The following is a 22959-nucleotide window of genomic DNA, read 5'->3' on the forward strand; positions in this document are numbered from 1 at the left end:
AGTAAAAGGACAGATTAAGAATGCCTGTTTTTGACATTTTTACACCTTGAGGCTTTACTTCATGCTGAACTATGACCATTGTAATTTACATAGTTGATGTGAGCATGAGTAGTGCAGTTTTTCATTATTTTCATTTTACAACCACCTCTGGAAGACGTACCAGTTGCCCGCAGTATTGCTGTCACACTAAAGTCTTGGTGAAATGTGTAAACAGAACCAAGACACAATTAAATATCCCCTTCTCGCAAATTTCTTAATTTGAGACACCCCGTCTACATTTTTCAACATTAACTCCAGCTTCATTATTTATTGTGAGATCAGGAAACCTGGCAAGCATTCACTGCCTGTTTCTAATTTTCCTTAAGGTGGTATTTGATGGCCTTCACTTGGCATTTTTATGGTGTACATTATTTACCGGCGGTTTTTTTTAGCAGGCCTTATTTTTACGAGGCCGTGTTGCTAGCTCAACGCTCAACCCAGCACGGATGGAAAGCGAGCAAGGGCTGGATTCGAACTCAGGAGCCTCGAAGTTAGGCTATTCAGAATGCTTGTTTGCACTGCAATTCTGCATAGACCAAAAATAAAGATATATACTGAATTGTTTAATAAATTAACCAATGTTAAATTACAAGTTATCCAATGCAAACATCATATTTTTGGGTAGGATTTAAACAAGAAATGTATCTTTATTTATTTTCAAGACACTGGAGATTTATCAATACTTTATCTGAGCAATATCACAAGTATTGAAGTTGGATGAGTTAAGTTTCTAGGATAATTATAAATTAAATATCATTATTAGACAAACCTTTAGAATATCCAGGCTACGATCTTTCTGCACTGTTAAACGCAGGTTATGAGCAACATTGAATAAATGTGACAACTGCAAAAAAGAACAGAAAATCACTATCTACAAGTTAACTCAGACTTCTACATACAAACCCCATTTCCAGAAAAGTTGGGATATTTTCCAAATTTGCATATTAGGTCTTTCAACATCTACAGTACGTAATATTGTGAAAAGATTCAGAGAATTCAGCGACATTTCAGTGCGTAAAGGGCAAGGTTGGAAACCACTGTTCAATGCACGTGATCTTCGAGCTCTCAGGCGGCACTGCCTAAGAAACCGTCATGCTACTGTGACAATTATAGCCACCTGGGCTCGGGAGTACTTCAGAAAACCATTCACATTCAACACAGTCCGTCGCTGCATCCAGAAATACAACTTGAAACTGTATTACGCAAGGAGGAAGTCATACATCAACTCTATGCAGAAACGCTGGCGAGTTCTCTGGGCCCGAGCTCATCTCAGATGGACCAGAAGACTGTGGAACCGTGTGCTGTGGTCAGATGAGTCCACATTTCAGCTAGTTTTCCGAAAAAACAGGTGTCGAGTTTTCCGTGCCAAAGATGAAAACGACCATCCAGATTGTTATCAGCGAAAGGTGCAAAAGTCAGTATCTGTGATGGTATGGGGGTGCATCAGTGCCCATGGCATGGGTGAGTTGCATGTTTGTGAAGGTACCATTGATGCTGAGGTGTATATTAGGATTTTAGAGAGACATATGTTGCCATCAAGGCAACGTCTCTTCCCAGGACGTCCATGCTTATTTCAGCAGGACAATGCCAGACCACATTCTGCACGGGCTACAACAGCATGGCTTTGTAGACACAGAGTGCATGTGTTTGACTGGCCTGCTGCCAGTCCCGATCTATCTCCTATTGAAAATGTATGGTGCATCTTGAAGAGAAGAATCAGACAATGGAGACCACGGACTGTTGAGCAGCTGAAGACTTATATCAAGCAAGAGTGGACAAAATTTCCAATTGCAGATCTACTACAATTAGTATCCTCAGTTCCAAAATGATTAAAAAGTGTTATTAAAAGGAAAGGCGATGTAACACGATGGTAAACATCCCGCCTCTGTCCCAACTTTTGTTGAGTGTGTTGTAGCCATCAAATTCTAAATTTGCGTATGTTTACAAGATACAATTAAGTTGGTCAGTAAAACTATTGAAAATCTTTTCTTTGTACTTTTGTCAGTTAAATAAAGGTTCACGTGAATTAACAGATCACAGATTTTTGTTTTTATTGCATCTTGAAAAATATCCCAACTTTTCTGGAAATGGGGTTTGTACACAAAAATTAGCAGTGGCACTTTTATTAGTGACAGTTTCCATACAGTTGCAACATTACAGCAACCTTCACATGTCTATACAAAGAGATCAATATGTTCTTACTGGCCTCAGGGCTAGCCTCTTTTGGATATTTCCAGCTCACTTAGTTAATTCAATGTCATGATATTCTGTCGATATTCTGGTGCTTGGTCTTTGAAAACAGAGTTTGTATTAAACAATTTTTAGCCTGTAAATTCTTTAAATTTACCCTTGGAATATTTACTGTGATTTGTTTCTTTGGCAAATATTTAAGCAAATATTTAATTTGTCAAGTATTCCAAATTATCCACAAATTGACAATGTCTAGAATTTTCCAACTCGTGGGAGAGATCAAAGTCCCAGTTCTAAGAAACACAGACGCAAACCAAAATCTTTTCAGGCACTATGCCATAACACTGGACAACCATTATCAGCCAACTATCAAGCCTTTCATCTCATTTTAAACTGGAGCACATCAGCATCCACTTCATGATACACCTGAGATTCGCACCAGGGCAGAAACTACACATCTTCAAAACTACAAATTAAAGTACATTAATGAAAGAAAATTATCACCTGGTCTTTCGTAAACTGTCTAACTGACAGAACATGCTGTCCAACAAAAGAATGTAAAAGAGGAGAATATGGATGAGGGACAGCTTGTGCTGCAAGATTCTGTGGTGACAGAAGCCTTGACACTGGAGGAGGATAAACATAACCATCCTGGCTCATGGTATCTTTCAACAAAAGAAAAAAAAATAGATGTTCAGAATTATTTGAAATGACAGACTTTTTGCTGTTATGCAAATATGCAGCATATCACACAAAATTTTTTATAGTTTCATGAAATTTTAAACATCCTTAGAAAACTGATTAAGCTTCTCCAGTTTAAAAAGCAAACGGTTCACTAAACAATGAAACGCCTAAACTTTAATTGAAAAATGACACGTTCAAATCAACCAGCAAATTTGTTCAGTGGGGTTCATAATCAAGTGCTTTAGCAATCTTCAACTATACAATCAAAGCCTATGCTATTACGAATGTCACTGTACAATCCACCACTTGTACTTGCACAGTAATTATAAGCCTCAACATCAAATCTCAATTTGCACACTAAGCAGCCCAAATCTTTAATCAGTATTAACAAAATGACCCAAATACAGTATTATTAAATGAACTATACACATCTCAGTAGGCACATTTCTGTAAGGCTTCAATGCTATGCAGTACAGTGAGTGACATGCAAACATCTGAATACCAAAATAGGTACACAAGCAGCACATTCAATACAATTCCACAAAATGCTTGCAAATCTACAATATCTGCAAAGCAACAAAACATTCCTTTCAGAGGGAAAAAGATGGGATTATCTGTAGCCAGAATAATCATCTTTAAACAACTGCAAACACTGCAGATTATTGTAATTTTACACCTGAAACTGCAATTCACACCTTGTTCGATGAATTTCTTGACAGATTTTTCCTTGAATTCTCCTTCAGCTGTTCAGATCAGAGCAAGCAGAATCAGCAAGAAGTCATTAATTGAATCAAGCAATCCTGATTAAAAAGATAAGCATGCTCTGCAATTTATAAAACATTTCTTCATTTGATGATCAGTGGAATGGGCAGATCTCTGCAAGCGTCTACGTGATCCACGATTAACATCAGATTTTTTTTTAAAAATAGTTAAAACCTCCTTTATAAAAGGCATTCAATAATGAGATTATTAAGATGATGAAATGTTTTCAGAGAGACTCTTAGCCGAGATGATTATATCAAAAACAAGGGTGTTAAATGCGGTTAATGTGCACGTTGCAATCAAGCTTGAAGGAAGTAACAGAGGGGGTACAACAATATACTTGGATAGGTGCATGGAGAGGTGGGACTTGGAGAGATTTGGCTAAAATGAGGGAAACTGGGACTAGTTGGGCAGGCACTGTGGTTCGCATGGATTAACTGAATTCTACCTTACTATTTTTTTGCACTACTTACTTACTTACTTACTTAGGAGCTGTATCCATACTGTGTCACTCGATCACTCTAAAACTCAGGCCATCTAACAATGCCAAAGGCCAATCCATATACAAATTATGTTACACAAGACCATATTAAATCATAAACGAAGGAAGAAATACAAAGGACACTACCATTTAGCAGTCCAGGATCAGAGGAGCGATGGATTCTTGGAGGCAGATGGAATCTAGCATCCACAGCAGCACCACTACTTGCCAATCTGCGCGGGCTTGCTGGCCTGGCTCGGATTGTTTCAGTCGCAGCAGAATGTTTTGAATGCTCTGGAGTCTTAGAGAAAAGTTAATTTACTTTGAACAGACATATTACAAGTAATTACCCAGATTTGTATGACAAGGAAAATGCAAAACCTCTTATGAAAACCTTTGGAAAACTATTTGCATGCCTGCTGTATATTTTTAAAAAAGTAATAAGTGTCATGTTGAAGACTTCAATGCAGAATTGAGGGGGTGCTGCTTTGACAGACTGACTTCCAAAGGAGATACTCAAAAAAAGCTATCATATTATGGAACAAGAGATAGTTCATTCCATTAGATTGTGCCTATTCACAGCAGAATAATTCCATTAGCCCCAATTTGCTCTGAAGTCATTTAACTTATTCCTTCTTCCATACCCATCAACTCCCCATCATATCTTATCCACCTACACAAGGAGTAATTAACAGTAACTAATTTGCCCACAAGTACACCTCTGGGATATTGAAGGAAACTGGTGCACTATCTGAAATAGTGACAACATGCAAACTCCATGGATGCTTGTGCTTGGCAGCATCTTTAACACAAGGAAGCTCTGGCATTCTAGCAGCACATACAAAATGCTGGAGGAATTCAGCACGTCAGGCAACATCTATAGACGGGAATAAACAGTCAACACCCTGGTCTAAAACATCAACTGCTTACTCCCCTCCATAGATGCTGCTTGACTTGCTGAGTTCCCCTAGCATTTTGTGTGTGTTGGCCAAGATTTCCAGCATTTGAAAAATCTCCTGAGTTTCCGGTATTCTGGTAATTCTCCTGGCTTCCTTCAATGGAAACCCATGAGCACTTCATTTTCTCCCAATCTTGGCTGCTTTTTTTTTTTAAAAACCCAATCCTCATTATAATCATCACACCCAAAAGTTGTTCCAACTTTCAAATCAGGAGACTGCCTCTTTTCCTTCTCCAGCACAGAATAACTCTTTGGCCTCAGGTGATGACAGTCACAATTTACCGAGTTCACAGCCATTCATCTGACTGTGTTACCTCAAGTGGTGCCTCTACGATGATAAAAGTAAAAGTTTTGACAACATCGAAGCCATCTTTAACAAGTTCCTACACCCCTAATACAACCCATTGCCAATTTCTCTGTTGCCTCTGGAAGAAATCTACTCATCAGTTGTCAAATGGCAATTTGAATACACTGTTTTTCTGAAGGACAGAATTTAAATGCTCTAAATTACAGAGAATCCAATTAATACTGCACAGAAACAGTGCCCCAAAACTATTGCAAAGGAAATTAGAGTACTTGAGTGACAAGAAATAAATCAATGTAAAATATCCCTCATACAACACCCAGACATTCTGTTTACTTGTGAACATATCACAATTCAATTGAACGAAGCTTCAGAAAAGATTGAAAGGAACATCACTTCAGTTTCCTCGAGGGTAAAAGTCTTTCATCATAAATGCTTGAGTAAACTAGGTAGGTTAGTTCCAGAAATTTCTAACCCTAGTAGACATATCTATGCTTAAAATGATGAAGTGAGAAAAAAACTAACATAACATGAACACGAACTGTGCAAGGTTCACTGTCACCAAATTTCCTTTACTGGTCTATGTCATGAGTACAGAGTTATTGCAACTGTTGAAGTGGCAAATCATTGTCTCACTAACCTTCACAATTACCCAAGAGTAAGCTTGACTTCCCATTTATTGGAAAGTTATTTTCTAGATCGTTATGGAACAAGCACGAACACACACTATTTTTATTTCTGGATAGGCTCAGAACATTAAGTCAGAGGCAAATTGGGAGGCAAAATGTTCACCAGCATTGACTGACCCAAGAAAACAACTTGTTTTTCCTCAATGTGTTCTTATGACTAATCTGCTGAAATAACACTGAGACATGAAATCAAGCTATTTAGGGCAACTTAACACTTCCATCTCATTTAAATTCTGGCCATTAACTGTGTTAACCGATACCTGTCAGCTTGAAATGGTCTAAAACATGAGATCAGAAGCTGCTGCATTGTTCAATTTAAAACATCATTTCTTTTTGAATCAGAATAGCCTGTGGTGGAACTGAAACCTTACCTTTACTGCACTAGGTGGTGGTGGTGGTGGCGGCAACGAGACGCCCATAGGCCAGGCCCTCACATCTTGTCCATAGCCTGGGGGAACCAGCACCTGTAATCACAGGTTACAGTCCAGTACATTTCCATATAGTGGATCAATTGTTTCATAGCTAAGCACTGCCAAGCACAAAAATGACGACAAAGCAATGATCAATACCATCTCAAAACTGTTATTTGAAAGGAAGCCATAGAAACATTACAGCAACACTCACAACACGCTGGAGGAACTCAGGAGGTCGGGCAGCATCCGTGGAAATGATCAGTCAACATTTTGGGCTGGAACCCTTTGGCCCAAAATGTTGACTGATCGTTTCCACGGACGCTGCCCGACCTGCTGAGTTCCTCCAGCGTGTTGTGAGTGTTGCTTTGACCCCAGCATCTGCAGAATATTTTGTGTTTATGAAACATTACAGCAATCAGGAAGACTTCATTTAATTTTAATGCTGTTTAATTTTTTAAAAATATACAGTGCAAATGGAGGAAAAGCTGCAAAGTATCTTTTTATTTGAGAAAATAAATGTGTTGCTGATGCCATCCAGAGTCAATCAGAAGAGAACATCCAAATCAGTGTCTACCACAACTTCAGAGAAGGGAAGAGAGCAACTGCAACACAATCAGCTCATAAATGGCACAGAGAAAGTACAGACTAAGAGCAACAACAGAAGTATGGTTGCAAGATGACCAAAGCTAGGAAATAAATATTTCCTGATACTCAACTTTAAGTAAAATAGCAATGGAAAAGAAAGTGAATAGTGCTGGTAATTCAAATATGGATTAAAGCAGTGGACAGAAAAGATTTTGGTTCAGGAAAATCTAGTAGTATCAGTGGAGGGGAACATTGTACACTGGGCCACACGGAGTTTTCGTCAAATGAGGGTAGTGTATATCCAGGAAATAAGAGGTACATTAAATCAGCAGAATTCTTAAGGTTGTTATAGCCAGGGCTGGTAATGGGGGTAAGCTCCCACTACCTATTAAATGCTCCCAATGGCATGCGCCTCAAATGGCCTCTGACAACTGTCCAGCTCCTGGCCTTCACATGTGGCTTAGCTACTAAGCCCGGTGGAACAGTTTCTACTGACAGAAAGGCAAAGGTGGGTTACTGGTACCTAAAAACCAGTTGCTTTGGGTTGATGGGGCTAGTCAGCCATGGTTGACAGCTCACCTAGAAGGAAAACTCTGATCTCAAACCTCTGCTGCCTTGCAGCTATACCGACTCATGGAGGAGGCTTCAGGAGTAGGCCCCGAGGGGAAAATCCGGGGTTGGAATCCCTAAGGCAGTCCTACATTGAGTTCAATGCTGACTGGCAACTCCTGCGATTGTCTGCTACCAAACTGTATCGGTCTCTGCTGTTCCTTTGAGTTCAGCCGATCCGTGGAGAGGGGGAGCTTGCTACATGGGCAACAGCTTGGTCTCCGTATCATACTGCCCAGACTTGCATATCTAGGCAGCTAGGATGCAATATCTGTGGTCATCTCTGACCGACGGAGGCCTCAGCTCAACTCATAAGCAGAATCAAATTTAATTGTCGTGAAATTTGTTTCTGTGGTGGTAATGTAGTGACAGACAGAATAATTACAAGCTACAAAAATAAGTTTTGGAAATAATGAACAATGAGGTAGTGTTCATGGACCTTTCAGACATTCTTTGGCAGAGGGGAAAAGGTTTTGGGGCTTTTGTACCTGCTCCCTGATGGTTGTAACACAGAGGGAAGGTCCCAGATGGAGCACAAAAGAATGAAGGATTATTTTGTGGTATACAAATGTGTTTTTAAAAATCATTTTGCTGAGATGCTAATGATGGAACAACCTACAGTATTGTTCAAAAGACTTAGACACATGTAAAACATTCTGTAAAGCAAAAATGCTTTCAAAAAGAATGAAAAGTTTCTAGGTATCAAAGTTACTAAAAAGAGCCATAAACAGAGAGAGAAGAAAAATCAAATCAATATTTGGTGCAACGATCATTTGCCTTTAAATCTGCATCAATTCTCTTAGGTGCACTATTGTGCAGTTTTATAAGAAATTCCAAACATCTTGGAGAATTTGCCACAGTTCTGCAGATTCTGGCTGTCTCACTTTCCTCTGTCTCTCCAAGTAATCCCAGACAGCCGGGATGATGTTGAGATCAGGCTCTGTGGTGGCCATACCATCTGTTGGAGAACTCCTTGTTCTTTTTTTCCACTGAAGATAGTTCCTTATGACCTTGGCAATGTGCTCGGCATCACTGTTTAGCTGCAGAATGAAGTTGGGACCGATCAGATGCCTCCTGATGGTATTGCACGATGAGATGAGAATCTGCTTGTACTTCTCAGCTTTGAGGATTCTTTCCATTAATTCTAACCATCCCATTTGCAAAAATGCAGCCACAAACCTGCAAGGAATCTCCTCTGTGCTTCACTGTTGGCTGCAGACACTCACCCAGCTGTTCTGACAAACTGCCTCCTGTTTGAGCCAAAAATTAAGTTTTGACTCATCAGTCCAGAGCATTTGCTGCCATTGTTCAGCACTCCAGTCCTTGTGTTTTTGTGCATAGTTGAGTCGCTTGGCTTTGTTTTCATTCAGAGGAATGTCTTTTTGGTAACAACTCTTGCACGAAGACCACTTCTGACAAGACGTCTTCAGATTGTAGAGAGGTTCCAGTGGTTTCTGTGTGTTCAGCGCCAATAGCAATGCTGGACTTCTTCCGATTTTGAAGGTACGTCAGTTTGATGTATTTTCCACGTCCAACCTCAGCATTTCTAGTCCCCAGCCATGCCCATTTCTTTCAGCTTCTTCAGAAGAGCTTGGACAGCACATCTTGAAAATTTCTGCTTGGGAGAGACCTTGGTGACGTTGGATGGCCACCTTGTGTCTTGTTGCTATGTTCACTCTTGCCATGGTGTAAGAATTGATGATTTGAAGGTTAAACTGTCACATCTGCCACACCCTCACCTTTTAGTTTGGCTGGCTTTCACCCAGTTTGATTCCTTCTACATCCGTTTCTGTTTCAGTCAATCAGTTTAGTTCATTCAACTCATTATGTCATTGGTTATTAGCATCCTGCTTGTTACCTTTGTTTAATCATGCAGTGGGCTAAATACCTACAAAGTAAACAACTTTTTATTTGAAAAGTAGTCTATTAATTAATATATTACTTTCTTTAATGAAATACAAAAAATAATTTAATTTTTAAAATTTAGTTTTTTCAAAAATGAATGTTTTGAAATCTAATATGTGCTCTTTTCTACTGACACACTAATGCAGAAGAGAAAAAAAATCTAAAGCAAAAATTTATTTAAAAATCTGGAGCGCCAGACTTTTGCACAGTACTGTAGTTTAGTTCAAGTTCTGTGTAATTTTTTTAAAAAAGGGGGTATTGGTAGGTATGGGAGCAGTGATAAATGGATGAAATTTGCATAAAATGTGATTTTCCTCAATCTGAATCAGGTCTTAAATCAGACCTATGATATATTTCAGTGCCACCTATACCGAATGAAGTGTCCAGCGAGTGTCCATTCTTCGTCTTGCCCTGCTGTAGTCCATCCACTTCAAGGAGACAACCTGTTGTGCATTTAGAGATGCTCTTCTACACACCATTGTTGTAACGTGTGCTTATCTGAGATACTGTCACATTTTAGTCAGTTTAAAGCAGATTGGCCATTGACCTCTGATCTCTCACAGAACCGTTGCTCACTGGATGTGTTTTTGTTTTCACACCATTCTCTGTAAGTTCCAGATCCCAGATCAGCAGTTTTGAGATACTGGCACCAACAATTATTCTGTCTGGCACCAATGATTATTCCACAGTCAAAGTCACTCACATCACATTTCTTGCCCACTCTGATGTTTAGTTGGAACAACTGAACTTCTTGACCATGTCCTGACCTTTGTGCATCGAGTTGCTGTCACATGATTAGCTGATTATATATTTGCATTAATGATTACATAATAATGTGTATATGATTTAAGATGTAAGATTATCTTATATCTTAATTGTTGACAAAAGCTTAGTGTTCAACACCAATATCCCTTCAGTACAAATTAAGCTTCAAAACCTGGGCCTCTGTTCCTCCCTCTGCAACTGGATCCTTGACTTCCTGAACAGAAGACCACTGTCAGTGTGGATTGGAAATAACATCTCCTCCTCGCTGGCAATCAACAAAAGGTGCACTTAGCCCACTGCCCTACCCTCTCTACAATCAGGACTGTATGGTCAGGCCAAACTCAAATGTTATCTATAAATTTGCTGGTGACACAACTGTTGTGGCGGAATCTCAGATGGTGACGAGGTGGTGGACAGGAATGAGATCAATCAGGTGGTTGAGTGGTGTTGCAAAAACAATCTTGCACTCAACGCCAGTAAGAACAAGGAACTGATTGTGGACTTCAGGAAGGGGAATTCAGGAGAAAAGACACCCCCCCAGTCTTTGTTGAGCAGCCACGAGTGGAAGGAGTGAGCCAGTTTAACGTTTCAGGGCCACAACATCTCAGAGGATCTGTCCTGGGCCTGACGTACGGATGTAACCACCAAGAAGACATGCCAGCTTCATTAGGAGTTTGAGGAGATTTGGTACATCAAAGACTCTAGTAGATTTCTACAAATCTACTGTGGACAGTGTATTGACTGGCTGCATCACCATCTAGTATGAAGGCTCCAATGCACAGGACTGAAAAAAAAAAGTACTTGTAGACTCCATCATGAGCATTAGCCTCCCCACCACCAAGGTCATCTTCAAAAGTACTGCAGGGATATCTACAGTGAAGACTTGAAGACATCAAGAGCAATATACCAGTTTGCCTATGGTACAAATCCGGGTAACAATATGGGTTCAAGGTGCAGACAGGCTTTGTGGAGACTTATAAAGGGTAAATGTATGGGAAAGGATTTGGAAGATGGAATGCCAATACAGGAAAATATCCTACTTTGGCCAAAAAAAATAACGACAATGGACAAGTTAAAGGAGAGAGCTTGAAAGGAACACAAATCAAAGTTGCTGGTGAACGCAGCAGGCCAAGCAGCATCTGTAGGAAGAGGTGCAGTCGACGTTTCAGGCCGAGACCCTTCGTCAGAGCTTGAAAGGTTTGTTTTTTGGAGGAACACAAATCACTGAAGGTTTGTACTGGTTCAGCAGCCACTTAGAAAGGCTAGTGGTACACAGGTACTTTTGAAATAGGATTTGAGTACAAGTAGAGATAACATTCTCCAATTAAGTGGGACAACATGTAGAGTATTGTGTAAAGAAAGGGCCCACAAACAAAATTGAATACAGTCAAGATTCAGATTTGTGAAAGATATGTTTGACTTAAAGACAAGAAATTCAGCAGATTGAGCCAATAATTTTGAGTTTAGAAATCTGATCTCATTTAAACATACAAAATGGTTGGAGACTTTGACAAGGTGGAGAGATGCTTCCTCCTACTAGAAAATGATACTCAGTTTCAAGGAATCAGCCATTCACGACAGATAAAAATAATTTTTTTTCTACCAGTTAGTGATGAATCTTTGGAATTCTAAAGGGATTGGACAGGCTAGATGCAGGAAGATTGTTCCCGATGTTGGGGAAGTCCAGAACGAGGGGTCACAGTTTGAGGATAAAGGGGAAGCCTTTTAAGACCGAGATTAGGAAAAACTTCTTCACACAGAGAGTGGTGAATCTGTGGAATTCTCTGCCACAGGAAACAGTTGAGACCAGTTCATTGGCTATATTTAAGAGGGAGTTAGATAAGGCCCTTGTGGCTAAAGGGATCAGGGGGTATGGAGAGAAGGCAGGTATAGGGTTCTGAGTTGGATGATCAGCCATGATCATAACGAATGGCGGTGCAGGCTTGAAGGGCAGAAAGGCCTACTCTTGCACCTATTTTCTATGTTTCTATTCAACGAAGAGAGCTGGCCAAAAGGAATTGTTGATACTAGAAGTACAATAATTTCTTGGACATCCTGTTTTGAATCTTTATAAAGAAGCTTTTATGACCAACATATATTAGTAAAGAGTTTACTTTTTTTTTTAAAATCCTAAATTTATTAATCTGAGCCTCTCATTAAAATTAAGCAATTCTTCATAAAAATCCTACTGAAAACAAGTCTAATGAAGGCATTTCTGATAGAGGAATGCAAATATAGGCACTTATGGTTTAAGAAAAGTTTGGTTCTGGAGAATTTCTGGGTGGAGAAGATATGTGGAATTTAGTCCCAAATTTTCGGAGGTCTTTTCGGGGTAGGGCATACACCAGGAATACTAGGGTCCAAGAGAGTACTGAGGAACTGAGGGACCTTAGGTCCACAGATACTCAAAGGTGATCAGACTTGTAGGTAAGGTAGTGAAAATGTACAGCATGCTGGCACAGAATACAAGAGCACAGAGGTCATGGGACAACTTTATAAAATTTTGATTATGTCACAGATTGATGTTTTGGGTGTAATTCAGGTCCCCAGGGCATGATTATACTGGATAGCGTGCAGAGGACATTCACAAAGATGATGCCTGGAAAGGAATACTTTGATAATGAGGAGAAATTGGATAGACTGGGTATTCCTGAGGAAAGGAAACCATGGAACCACCCCTCACCATCCCCACCCCCAATGAGATATACTAAATTATAAGGGACATAGAGTGGATTGAGAAAATGAAACTTTTACAAAAAAAAAGAGATACTAAAATCAAGAAGGCATAAGTTTACATGAAGTAAAAAGTTCAAAGGGCAATAAGTATTCCCCTCTCCCCCAGTAAAGGGAAGTTGCAGTCTAGAACACATGTAAGTGGGATTATTATGATGTGTATGCATGGACTGAAGGACCCGTTTCTGTGTAATCAGACATCTGGTTCCTCAAAGACATTGAATCAGGTTACATTCTTCTCATAGCAATCCATCTGCCAGCAACGGCTCACTGAACCAGCACTAAAACCAGATGCTTATGATGAGATATTGCACAGTGACCAGTGTTACATCCCAACATCAATCATATCACTGGAGTCCCACTGAGCAAAAAGAGTACAGATTGATGACAGGAGCATGTAGTGCACTGGGCAAAATGATATTTCTAAAAATATATATAATTGAACCACAAAACATGACTGTCAAGATAGGTGGATTCCATGGATTTACACGTTCCAAGCAGAAGACATTCGGTGAGCTCATATCTGAAGTAGGCCAATCAATGGAATGTGCAGCTGGGTGAGTACAAAAATGGCATTTCCCCATTGTTTTCTGCAAAACTGGATCTAAATAGTTTAAGTTCATGAAGAAGCCAAGCAGCTGTTGAGTACGTTTCTTATCAGTTATAATTTAAATGAATACCATTGTTAACTTGCTATTTACTTTTGATACAGACTGAAAAATGCTGAAGGTTAATGGTGTAACAGTGATGCACGAAGATCACCACCAGAGATAAAATAGTGCTCCAGCACCGACAAAGAAAGACTTAACTATAGTTTTGCGTGTCAAAGGTTGGAAACATCTCCACACTCAATTCAAAGCAGCATGGAAGAAGACACGAAATCATATTTACAAAAACAAATGCTTACACCAGAAATAGCATGGAATTCATCCATACAAACAGTACGAGAAAGTTCAGTACATTGATCCTGTAACAGTAACCAAAAACAAAATCCAGGAAATGAACAATGAGACACATCGCCAATTTACATGAACTTTCAATCTCCTGTACTAAACAGCAATGACAGACCAAACTCAGTCAAGCAACATTGTCACTGGTAGCATTCTGCATGTCAAAATACAGCTGACCACAAAGACAAATACTGGTTTAAAAAAAAAGGCCTTCCCTAAACTGCAAGATTGTTTTTATTGTATTGAGTTGCAAGCAAAATTGCAAGTTTTTTTAACAATAAAATTTACTTCAATTAAACATCAGCAAGTGAAAACATTTCAGGGCCAATGGGAACAACACAAATTCCAAAGACTACATTTTTAAAAATCATTCCAGAAAATTGCTCTCGTTATAGTGAAATTCACTGTTTCAGTTCAGGGATGTGAATTGCTTGGTTTGCAAATTCTGCGGTAAGAGCCAAATTTGAGATTTGGAGAATGAATAGGCAAATGGAGATCCCTGGGAGTGGGCCAGCTGATAACCAGCGACACCAAATTTGCTATTTCAACAACCTTGCAATTTAGGTAAGACCTCAATAAAATTGAAAACACTGCAGGGTCCAGACGTTACCTGTCCATCAATGTAGGCCACTTCACCTCTCAATACAACTCTCCTGACTCTTCCCTTCACTTTCTTTCCTTCAAATGGTGTCCATTTAGACTTTGTGAACTGCATGTGTGCTGGAATAATCCATTCTTGCTCCAGATCAACCTAAAAGTACCAAAACACTGACTCAATTTTGTTTCAATGACATTAGAATACCAACATGTTTAGTCCCATTAATTTGTAATATTAATCCACATTCTCTTGCAGAAGCATTAACTTCCATTTTCCAGGGTCCTAGACACACACTCCACCTGCATGTGGTCACTGTTCCTGACAATGTTGCTGCCTCAAAGCATTTTGAGGGTAATCCACAGCAGATGGAATAATCATCATTCTGTTAGCAAGAGAGTGCCACCCTGACCAGTCTGGTAGCTGGTAGCGTTGTCGCCACAATCCCAGTTTCAATCCTGACTACCAATAGGGATTTTGTATGTACTCCCTGTGATTGTGTGGGTCAGGGGAATTGAGACATACAAGAGAAAATAGGTTAAAGGGAATTAAGTAAAGGGAACAGATGGGTATGCTCTGAAAAGCAAAAAGGTTAAGAAGAGGCCTTCACGTGTCCTATGAAAATATGGGCTTAGTACTGTGCCTGAAAAGTTTTCTTCTGTACCTGGAGCCAGACTTTCAATGGGATTTCCCACTTACCCATCACAACCCCTGGTTTAAATGAGAGTGAGCTGCATACATTAATAGCCTTCTCTCTTCAGCAGGATAGTCTGACTACACATTGTTTATTCCCCTCCCCCAACAGTGACAAGAGGAAGATGAAGGCGAGATGGAGCAATGAGGGACAGGGAAACTCACTGATCACACTGTGTCAATCTCGACTCTGCTCTGTGATATCTACGCTGCTCTGTTTTAAATTCTCCAGCCCATCTTCTGAAACTGTCAACTGTTTGTGCTCTCTGCATCAACTGTTTCTATGCATACGGTTCTTTTTACGTCTTCTACTTTTGCCATGGTATTGACATTAAGCCAATTAACCAATTGTACCATTACTAACCAGTACATGGGGATGGTGTGAGCAGAAGAGTGTCTGAATGCCTGTATATCAGGGGAATTGTATCAATTAATTAATCTAACAAGACACAAACTTTCCTGATATAGTCAACCAATTAGATATTTTACTCCTATTAGGGCTTAAAGATCAGATAAATAGGACACTTTCTAATATTACGAACTTGCCAATATTCATAAAGAAGGAGGACAAAAGATTGAATGGCTCGAATGAACATGTCACATACACCAAAAATAAAAAATAAATTTTGCAAATCATAAACACAAGTTATGGTCAAAAAATGCTGGAGGAACTCGGCAAGTCAGGCAGTATCTATGAAGAGGAGTTAAGAGTCAATATTTCACCCTGAGTTCCTCCAGCATTTGACAGTGTTGTTTATTTTGCAATAAACAAACTTCTCAAGACTCCCCTACCTCAACGTAAGTGTTTTCCTGAACTGGCAATGAGAAGATTTTCCGGGGATTTTCATACAGCCTTTTAATTAGATCATCAATGGTGAGTCTTCCCTCACTGATGGCTGTGAGGAGTAGTGGCAACATGGTCTCTAAACCAGGATAACCTGGTGGTGGCGTGTCGCTATTCTTCTCTTCAACAGAGTGTGGAGCTGAAGAAAAGAAGATAAAATGATTAATGAACACTTTCCAAGAACACAATTACTCTGCCCAGATGAATTTGTAGCACGTTACTACAAATTAGGTTAGCATGTACTACTTCATTGAGTCTTGGGTGAAAGAAGATCATAGTTGGGAGCTTAACAACCCAAGATGCATGTTGTATCAAAAGGACAGGCAAAAAGGCATAGAGGGTGGGGTGCCTTTTTTGGTTAAACAAAAATGAAATCAAATCCCGAGAACAAGGTGACAGAGGATCAGACGATGTAGAGCCCTTGTGGGCAGAGTTAAGAAACTGCAAGGGTAAGACGACCATAATAGGAGTGCTATTCAGACCTCTGTACAGAAGCTAGGATGTGAGATATGAATTATGAGAGAGATAGAAAAGGAATGTCAAAAGGGCAATGTAATGATAGTCATGGGGGATTTCAATATCCAGACAGATTACGAAAATCAAGTTGGTACTAGATCCCAAGAGAGGGAATTTGTAGAATGCCTATGAGAAAGCTTTTCAGAGCAGCTTGTAGTTGCGCTCACTAGGGAAAAGGCAATTCTGGATTGAATGTGGTGTAATGAACCAGATTTGATTAGAGAGCTTAAGGTAAAAGAACCCTAAGGAGACAGTGATCAGAATATGATAGAATATGAGGGGGAGAAGGTGAAGTCAGATGTACAGTATTACAGTGGAGTAAAGGGAATTAGAGGCATGAGAAAAGAGTTGGCCAAAGTTGATTGGAAGAGGATGCTAGGAGGGATGACAGTAGAACAGCAATAGCTGGTGTTTCTGGAAGCAAGCTGGAAGGCGCATCCCAAAGACAAAGTACTCTAAAGGGAGGATAAGGTAACCATGGCTGACAAGAGGCATCATAAAAGGAAAAGATAGGATATCTTTTCTAGCAAAAATTAGTGGGGAGGTAGAGAATTGGGAAGCTTTTAAAAACCAACAGAAGGCAACTAAAAGGTGAGAAAAGGTGAAACTGGGAAGATAAGCTAGTCAATAAGAGGATCCCAAAAGTTATAAAGGGTAAAAGAGAGGCAAGAGTGGATAAGCTGGAAATGATGCTGGAGAGGTAGTAAATGGCATACAAACTCAATAAGGATTTTGCATCGGTCTTCAATGTGTAAGACGGTAGCATTACGCTAGAAACTGGGAGGAAGTGCTTGGAAAGTTGAAAGGTTTGAAGGCAGGTAAGTCATCTGGACCAGATGGACTACACCACAGGGTTCTGAAAGAGGTGGCTAAAGAGACTGTGCAGACATTAGCAATGATCTTTCAGGAATCACTAGATCTGGAACGGTTCTGGAGAACTGGAAAATAACCAATGTCACCCCAAGAAGGGAGGGAGGGCAGAAGAAAGGAAATTATAAGCCTGTTAACCTGACTTTAGTGGTTGGAAAGATGTTGGAGTCAATTATTAAGGATGAGGATTTGGGACTTGGAAACACATGATCAAAAAGGCCAAAGGATGGTTTCCTTCAGGGTACATCTTGCCTGATAAATCTGTTGGAATTCTCTAAGGAAATGATTGGCATTATAGACAAAGGAGACTATGGATGCTTGGATTTTCAGAGGGCTTTGACAAGGTGTCGCACGCCAGGCTGCTTCACGAGAGCCCATGGTATACAGGAATGATACTAGCATGGATAGAAGACTGGCTGACCAGCAGGAGGCAAAGAGTGGGAATAAAGGGGGCTTTTTCTAAATGGCTGCTGGTGACTAATGGTGTTCCAAAGGGTTCGGTATTGGGACTGCTTCTTATCACGTTATATATCAATGATTCGAATGGCAGAATTAATGGCTTTGTGGCCAAGTTTATGGACGATATGGAGATAGGTGGTGGGGCGGGTAGTGTTGAGGAAGCAGGGAGTGTGCAGAAAGACGCAAACCGGGAGAATGGGCGAAGTAGCAGCAAATGGAATATGGTGCAGGGAAGTGTATGTCATCTACTTTGGTAGAAGGAATAAAGGCACAGACTATTTTCTAAATGGGGAAAAAATTCAAAAGTCAGGGATGCAAAGGGACTTGGGAGTCGTTGTGCAGATTTCCTAAAGGTTAACTTGCAGGTTGAATTGGTGTAAGGAAAGCAAATGTATTGTTGACATTCATTTTAAGAGGACTACAATACAGGGGCAGGGTTGTTATGTTAAGTTTTTACAATGCAGGGTGAAGCCTCACTTGGGACTATTATGAGCAGTTTTGGGCCCCTTATCTATGAAAAGACGTAACGGCATTGTGTAATAACCCAGATCTTATTAGGGAGCTTAACGAAAAGGAACAGTTAGGAGGCAGTGATCATAATACGATTGAATTCCCACTGCAATTTGAGAGGGAGAAGCACAAGTCACATGTATCAAGTATCGCAGTGAAATAAAGGGAAATTAAAGAAGCCTGAGAGAGAAGCTTGTCCGGGTGGATTGGAGAAGGATACTGCCAGGGATGACGGAAGAGCAGAGATGGCTGAAGTTCTGGGAATGGTTCACAAAGCACTGGACAGATATGTCCCACAGAAAAAGAAGTTTTCAAATGGCAGGGCTAGACATGGCTAACAAAGGAAGTTAAGGACTGCATAAAAGCCAAGGACATACAAGGTAGCAAAAGTGAGTGAGAAGATAGATGATTGGGAAGCTTTTAAAATCCAACAAAAGGCAGCTAAAAGAGCCAAAGAAGGGATAACGATTAAATATGAGGGCAAGCTAGCCTATAATATAAAGCAGGATACCAAGTTTTTCCTCAGTTATATAAAGAATAAAAAGGAGATGAGAGTTGATATTGGACCACTGGAAAATGATGCTGGTGAGGTAGTAATGGGGGATAAAGAAATGGCAGATGAACTTAATGGGTACTATGTATCCATCTTCACTGTGGAAGACACTAGCAGTGTGCCAGAGGTCCATGAGTGCCAGGGAGCAGGAGTAAGAGCCATTACTATTACAAAGGAAAAAGTGCTGGGCAAATTCAAAGTTCTTGAGGTGGACATAGTCACCTGGACCAGATGGACTACGTCCCAGAGTTCTGAAAGAGTTTGCTGAAGAGATAGCAGATGGATTGGTTATAATCTTTGAAGAATCACTTGATTCTGGCATGGTTCTGGAGGACTGCAAAATTGTAAATGTCACTCCACTCTTTAGGAAGGAAGGAAGGTAATAGAAAGGAAATTATAGGCCAGTTAGCCTAACCACAGTGGTTGGGAAAGTGTTGCAGTCCATTGTTAAAGATGATAATGATAAAATAAGCCAAAGTCAGCATGGTTTCCGTAAAGGGAAATCTTGCCTGACAAATCTGTTAAGAGTTCTTCAAGGAAGTAACTAGCAAGGTGGACAAAGAAGAGGCAGTGGATGTCATTTACTTGGATTTTCAGAAGGCACTTGATAAGATGCCACACGAGGCTGCTTAACAAGATAAAATTCTATGACGTGACAGGAAAGATACTGGCATAGATAGCAGAATGGCTGACAAACAGGAGGCAGCTAGTGGGAATAAAAGGGGCTTTTTCTGGTTGACTGCCAGTGACTAGTGGTGTTCCTCTGGGGCCAGTATTAGAACTGCTACTTTTCACATTGTTTTTCAATGATTTGGATAATGGAATTGATGGCTTTGTGGCAAAGTTTGCAGATGATACAAAGATAGGTAAAGGGGTAGTTTGTGCTGAGGAAGCAATGCGACTTGGAAAAAATAGGCAAAGAAGTGGCAGATGGAATAATGTTGGGAAATGTATGATAATACATTTTGGTAAAAAGGAACAATAGTGTGGACTATTATCTAAATGAGGAGAAGGTTCAAATATCATAGGTTCAGAGGGACATAGGAGTCCTTGTGCAAGACTCCCAGAATCTCATTGAAACCTATCAAATATTGAAAGGCCTAGATACAGCTGACGTGGAGAGGTTGTTTCCAATAATGAGTGAGTCTAGGCCCAAAGGGCACAGCCTCAGATTAGAGGGACACCCACTTGGAACAGAGATGAGGAGTAATTTCTTTAGCCAGAGGGTAACAAACCTGTGGAATTAATTTCTTCACACGGCTGTGGAAGCCTAGTTATCAAGTACATTTAAAGCAGAGGTTCAGCCCCGAAGAAGGGTCCTGTCCTGAAATGTTGACTACTAATTCATTTCCATTGATGTTGCCTGACCTGCTGTATTCTTCAAGCAGTTTGCACGTGTTGCTTTGGATTTCCAGAATCTGAAGAATTTCTTATCTTTATAAAGGTTGATAGATTCTTGATTGGTCAGTGTCAAAGGTCATGGGGGTAATGCAAGGGAATGGTGTTGAGAGGGAGAGTGGATCAGCCATGATGGAGTGGCAGAGCAGACTCAATGGGCCTAATTCTGCTGCTATGCCTTATGGCCTTACTGCCACAGGATGTTCATCAAAACGCTGTTTATAAAAGGCAGCAACTATGACAACCCTCTATTCAAACGCGTTTACTGCAAATGCAGTTAACAAATACAAATGATCACAGCGCCACCATCAATTAAACTATACGTCAAAGAGCGGTATATGTTGGCCAATATGAAGTCAAATTTAAGCTTTTGCTCCAATTAAGTAATTGTTAGTTCTTCAACAGGAAAACAAAATTACTAATGCAATTTTATTATGCTCTGGGGAAAAGCAGCTTCATGCAAAAAAAAAAGATATGGCAGCAAAAACACTTCTCATCTCATTTACTACATACTGCCTGCCAGATGTGTGGTTACTTGCTGTAGCTTGAACCCATTCTGCACAGCTACACCCACAGGGATCTTGAGACTGGAATTACAGCAAATAAAACTGTTGGTTGCAGATTACAAAGATGTATCACATCACTAAGGCAGATAAAATATTGAAGATTTTTCTAAAAGAATCCCTTACTGCTTCACCCCATGACCCAAATTATAAAAATAAAAGCAGAGCTTGCTGATTTAATTACATACCATGATCAGTCGCGAAACAGTCAATTACATCCATATTTTCCCAGAGAGCCTTGACATCCTCTTTAGTGCCAAGCATTGGTCTAACCTGGCCCTTGCCATGGCCAATACTTTCAAGGTCTTCTTCACTTAAGAAAAGATGGTGAGGAGCCACTTCACAGGTTACCTGTACACCTTTCTGCTTTGCAGCTCGTATAATCTGGATCTGGTAGAGGTAACAAAATGGCACATAACTATATCCATTAAACGTATTCTCACTGCCTCAATCATTTTTAGATTTGGAGATGACACAAGTCTATTTGACCGGAAATTCAAGGGGAAAAAAACATTTATAATATCAAATCAACTGAATAGAAATATTCAGGATTCATCTTTCCAATAGATATCCAGCAGAATAGCTACATGAATGGGTTGAGGGCTGAATGGTTGACTGCTGTACATATGCTCCCAATTGTAAAAAACAATAGTATTCTTCTTTCTCCCAACAATCCAATAACGATGTTACAGAATTCTGTATCACACTTAAGTCTCAAATACACCATAGCAAGAATTTGATTTTGATTTTGATGCACTATTTCTCATACACAACGTAGTTAATTTAGCTGTATGAAATCATTAAGCTTTTGCTGCAATTAAGTAACTATTTTTAGTGAGGACATTTTAGTCCTTTAACAGAAAAGCAAAAGTAAATACTAATGCCAAACCAGCAGAATGTCAAAATTTTAAGGTCCCATTGAAAGCCAATCTTCTACATCACTTTAAAAGCATGGGAGTAGCACCCACTTGCGCTACTGTCGAAAAAAAACACACAAAATTCAAGCATTTGCAGCTTACACAAATGACCAATTTTCATTTCTCTTTTATTTCCTGAAATTTGCTGACAACACTACACTGACTGGCCTCATCTCAGATAATAATGAGGCAGCCTACAGAGAGGAAGTCATCACCCTGACACAGTGGTGTCAAGAAAACAACTTTTCCCCCAATGTTGCAAAAAAACAAAGGAGCTGGTTGTGGACTACAGGAGGAATAGAGACAGGCTAACCCCTATTGACATCAATGGATCTGGGGTTAAGAGGCATACACATCAACAAGGATCTCATGTGGTCTGTACATACTGGCTGTGTGATGAAAAAGGCACAACAGCACCTCTTTCACCTCAGACGGTTGAAGAAGTTTGGTATGGCCCCCCAAATTCTAAGAACTTTTGATAGGGGCATGATTGAGAGCATCCTGACTGGCTGCATCACTGCCTGATATGAGAACTGTACCCCCCTCAATCACAGAACTTCGCAGAGAGTGGTGCAGACAGCCCAGCGCATCTGCAGATGTGAACTTCCCACTATTCAGGACATTTACAAAGACAGGTGTGTAGAAAGAGACAAGAAACCCGAGTCACCCCAACCACAAACTCTTTGAGCTGCGACCATGCAGGAAACGGTACCGCAGCATAAAAGCCAGAACCAACAGGCTCCAGGAGAGCTTCTTCCACCAGGCCATCAGACTGCTTAATTCATGCTTATGCAACTGTATTTCTATGTTATATTGACTATCCTGTTGTACACAATATTTGTTATAAATTACTATAATTGCACATTTGAACGGAGACGTAAGATTTTTACTCCTCATGTATATGAAGGATGTAAGTAATAAAGTCAATTCAATTCAAAAGGGGCCCTTGGATAGGCACATGGATGAAAGGAAAA

The 22959-nt window shown here is 40.0% G+C and overlaps 1 protein-coding gene across 2 annotated transcripts in view; it reads right to left on the bottom strand.

Annotated features, from left to right (window-relative positions):
- The window catches only part of cad (carbamoyl-phosphate synthetase 2, aspartate transcarbamylase, and dihydroorotase), a 93936-nt gene that overhangs the window by 17481 nt on the left and 53496 nt on the right, over positions 1 to 22959 (bottom strand). The window contains exons 31-38 of one of the 2 annotated variants that reach the window (XM_072251417.1): positions 21257 to 21458; positions 16148 to 16338; positions 14678 to 14818; positions 6479 to 6571; positions 4304 to 4457; positions 3609 to 3656; positions 2734 to 2894; positions 809 to 883 (exon numbers count right to left, since the gene is read on the bottom strand). In XM_072251417.1, coding sequence (XP_072107518.1) covers positions 809 to 883; positions 2734 to 2894; positions 3609 to 3656; positions 4304 to 4457; positions 6479 to 6571; positions 14678 to 14818; positions 16148 to 16338; positions 21257 to 21458 — 1065 coding nt within the window. The remainder of the gene's footprint in view (positions 1 to 808; positions 884 to 2733; positions 2895 to 3608; positions 3657 to 4303; positions 4458 to 6478; positions 6572 to 14677; positions 14819 to 16147; positions 16339 to 21256; positions 21459 to 22959) is intronic. The other variant, XM_072251418.1, reaches the window with a different exon arrangement.

Source organism: Mobula birostris, chromosome 2 (genome assembly GCF_030028105.1).
Source record: "Mobula birostris isolate sMobBir1 chromosome 2, sMobBir1.hap1, whole genome shotgun sequence".
In the NCBI taxonomy this organism is placed as follows: Eukaryota; Metazoa; Chordata; class Chondrichthyes; order Myliobatiformes; family Myliobatidae; genus Mobula; species Mobula birostris.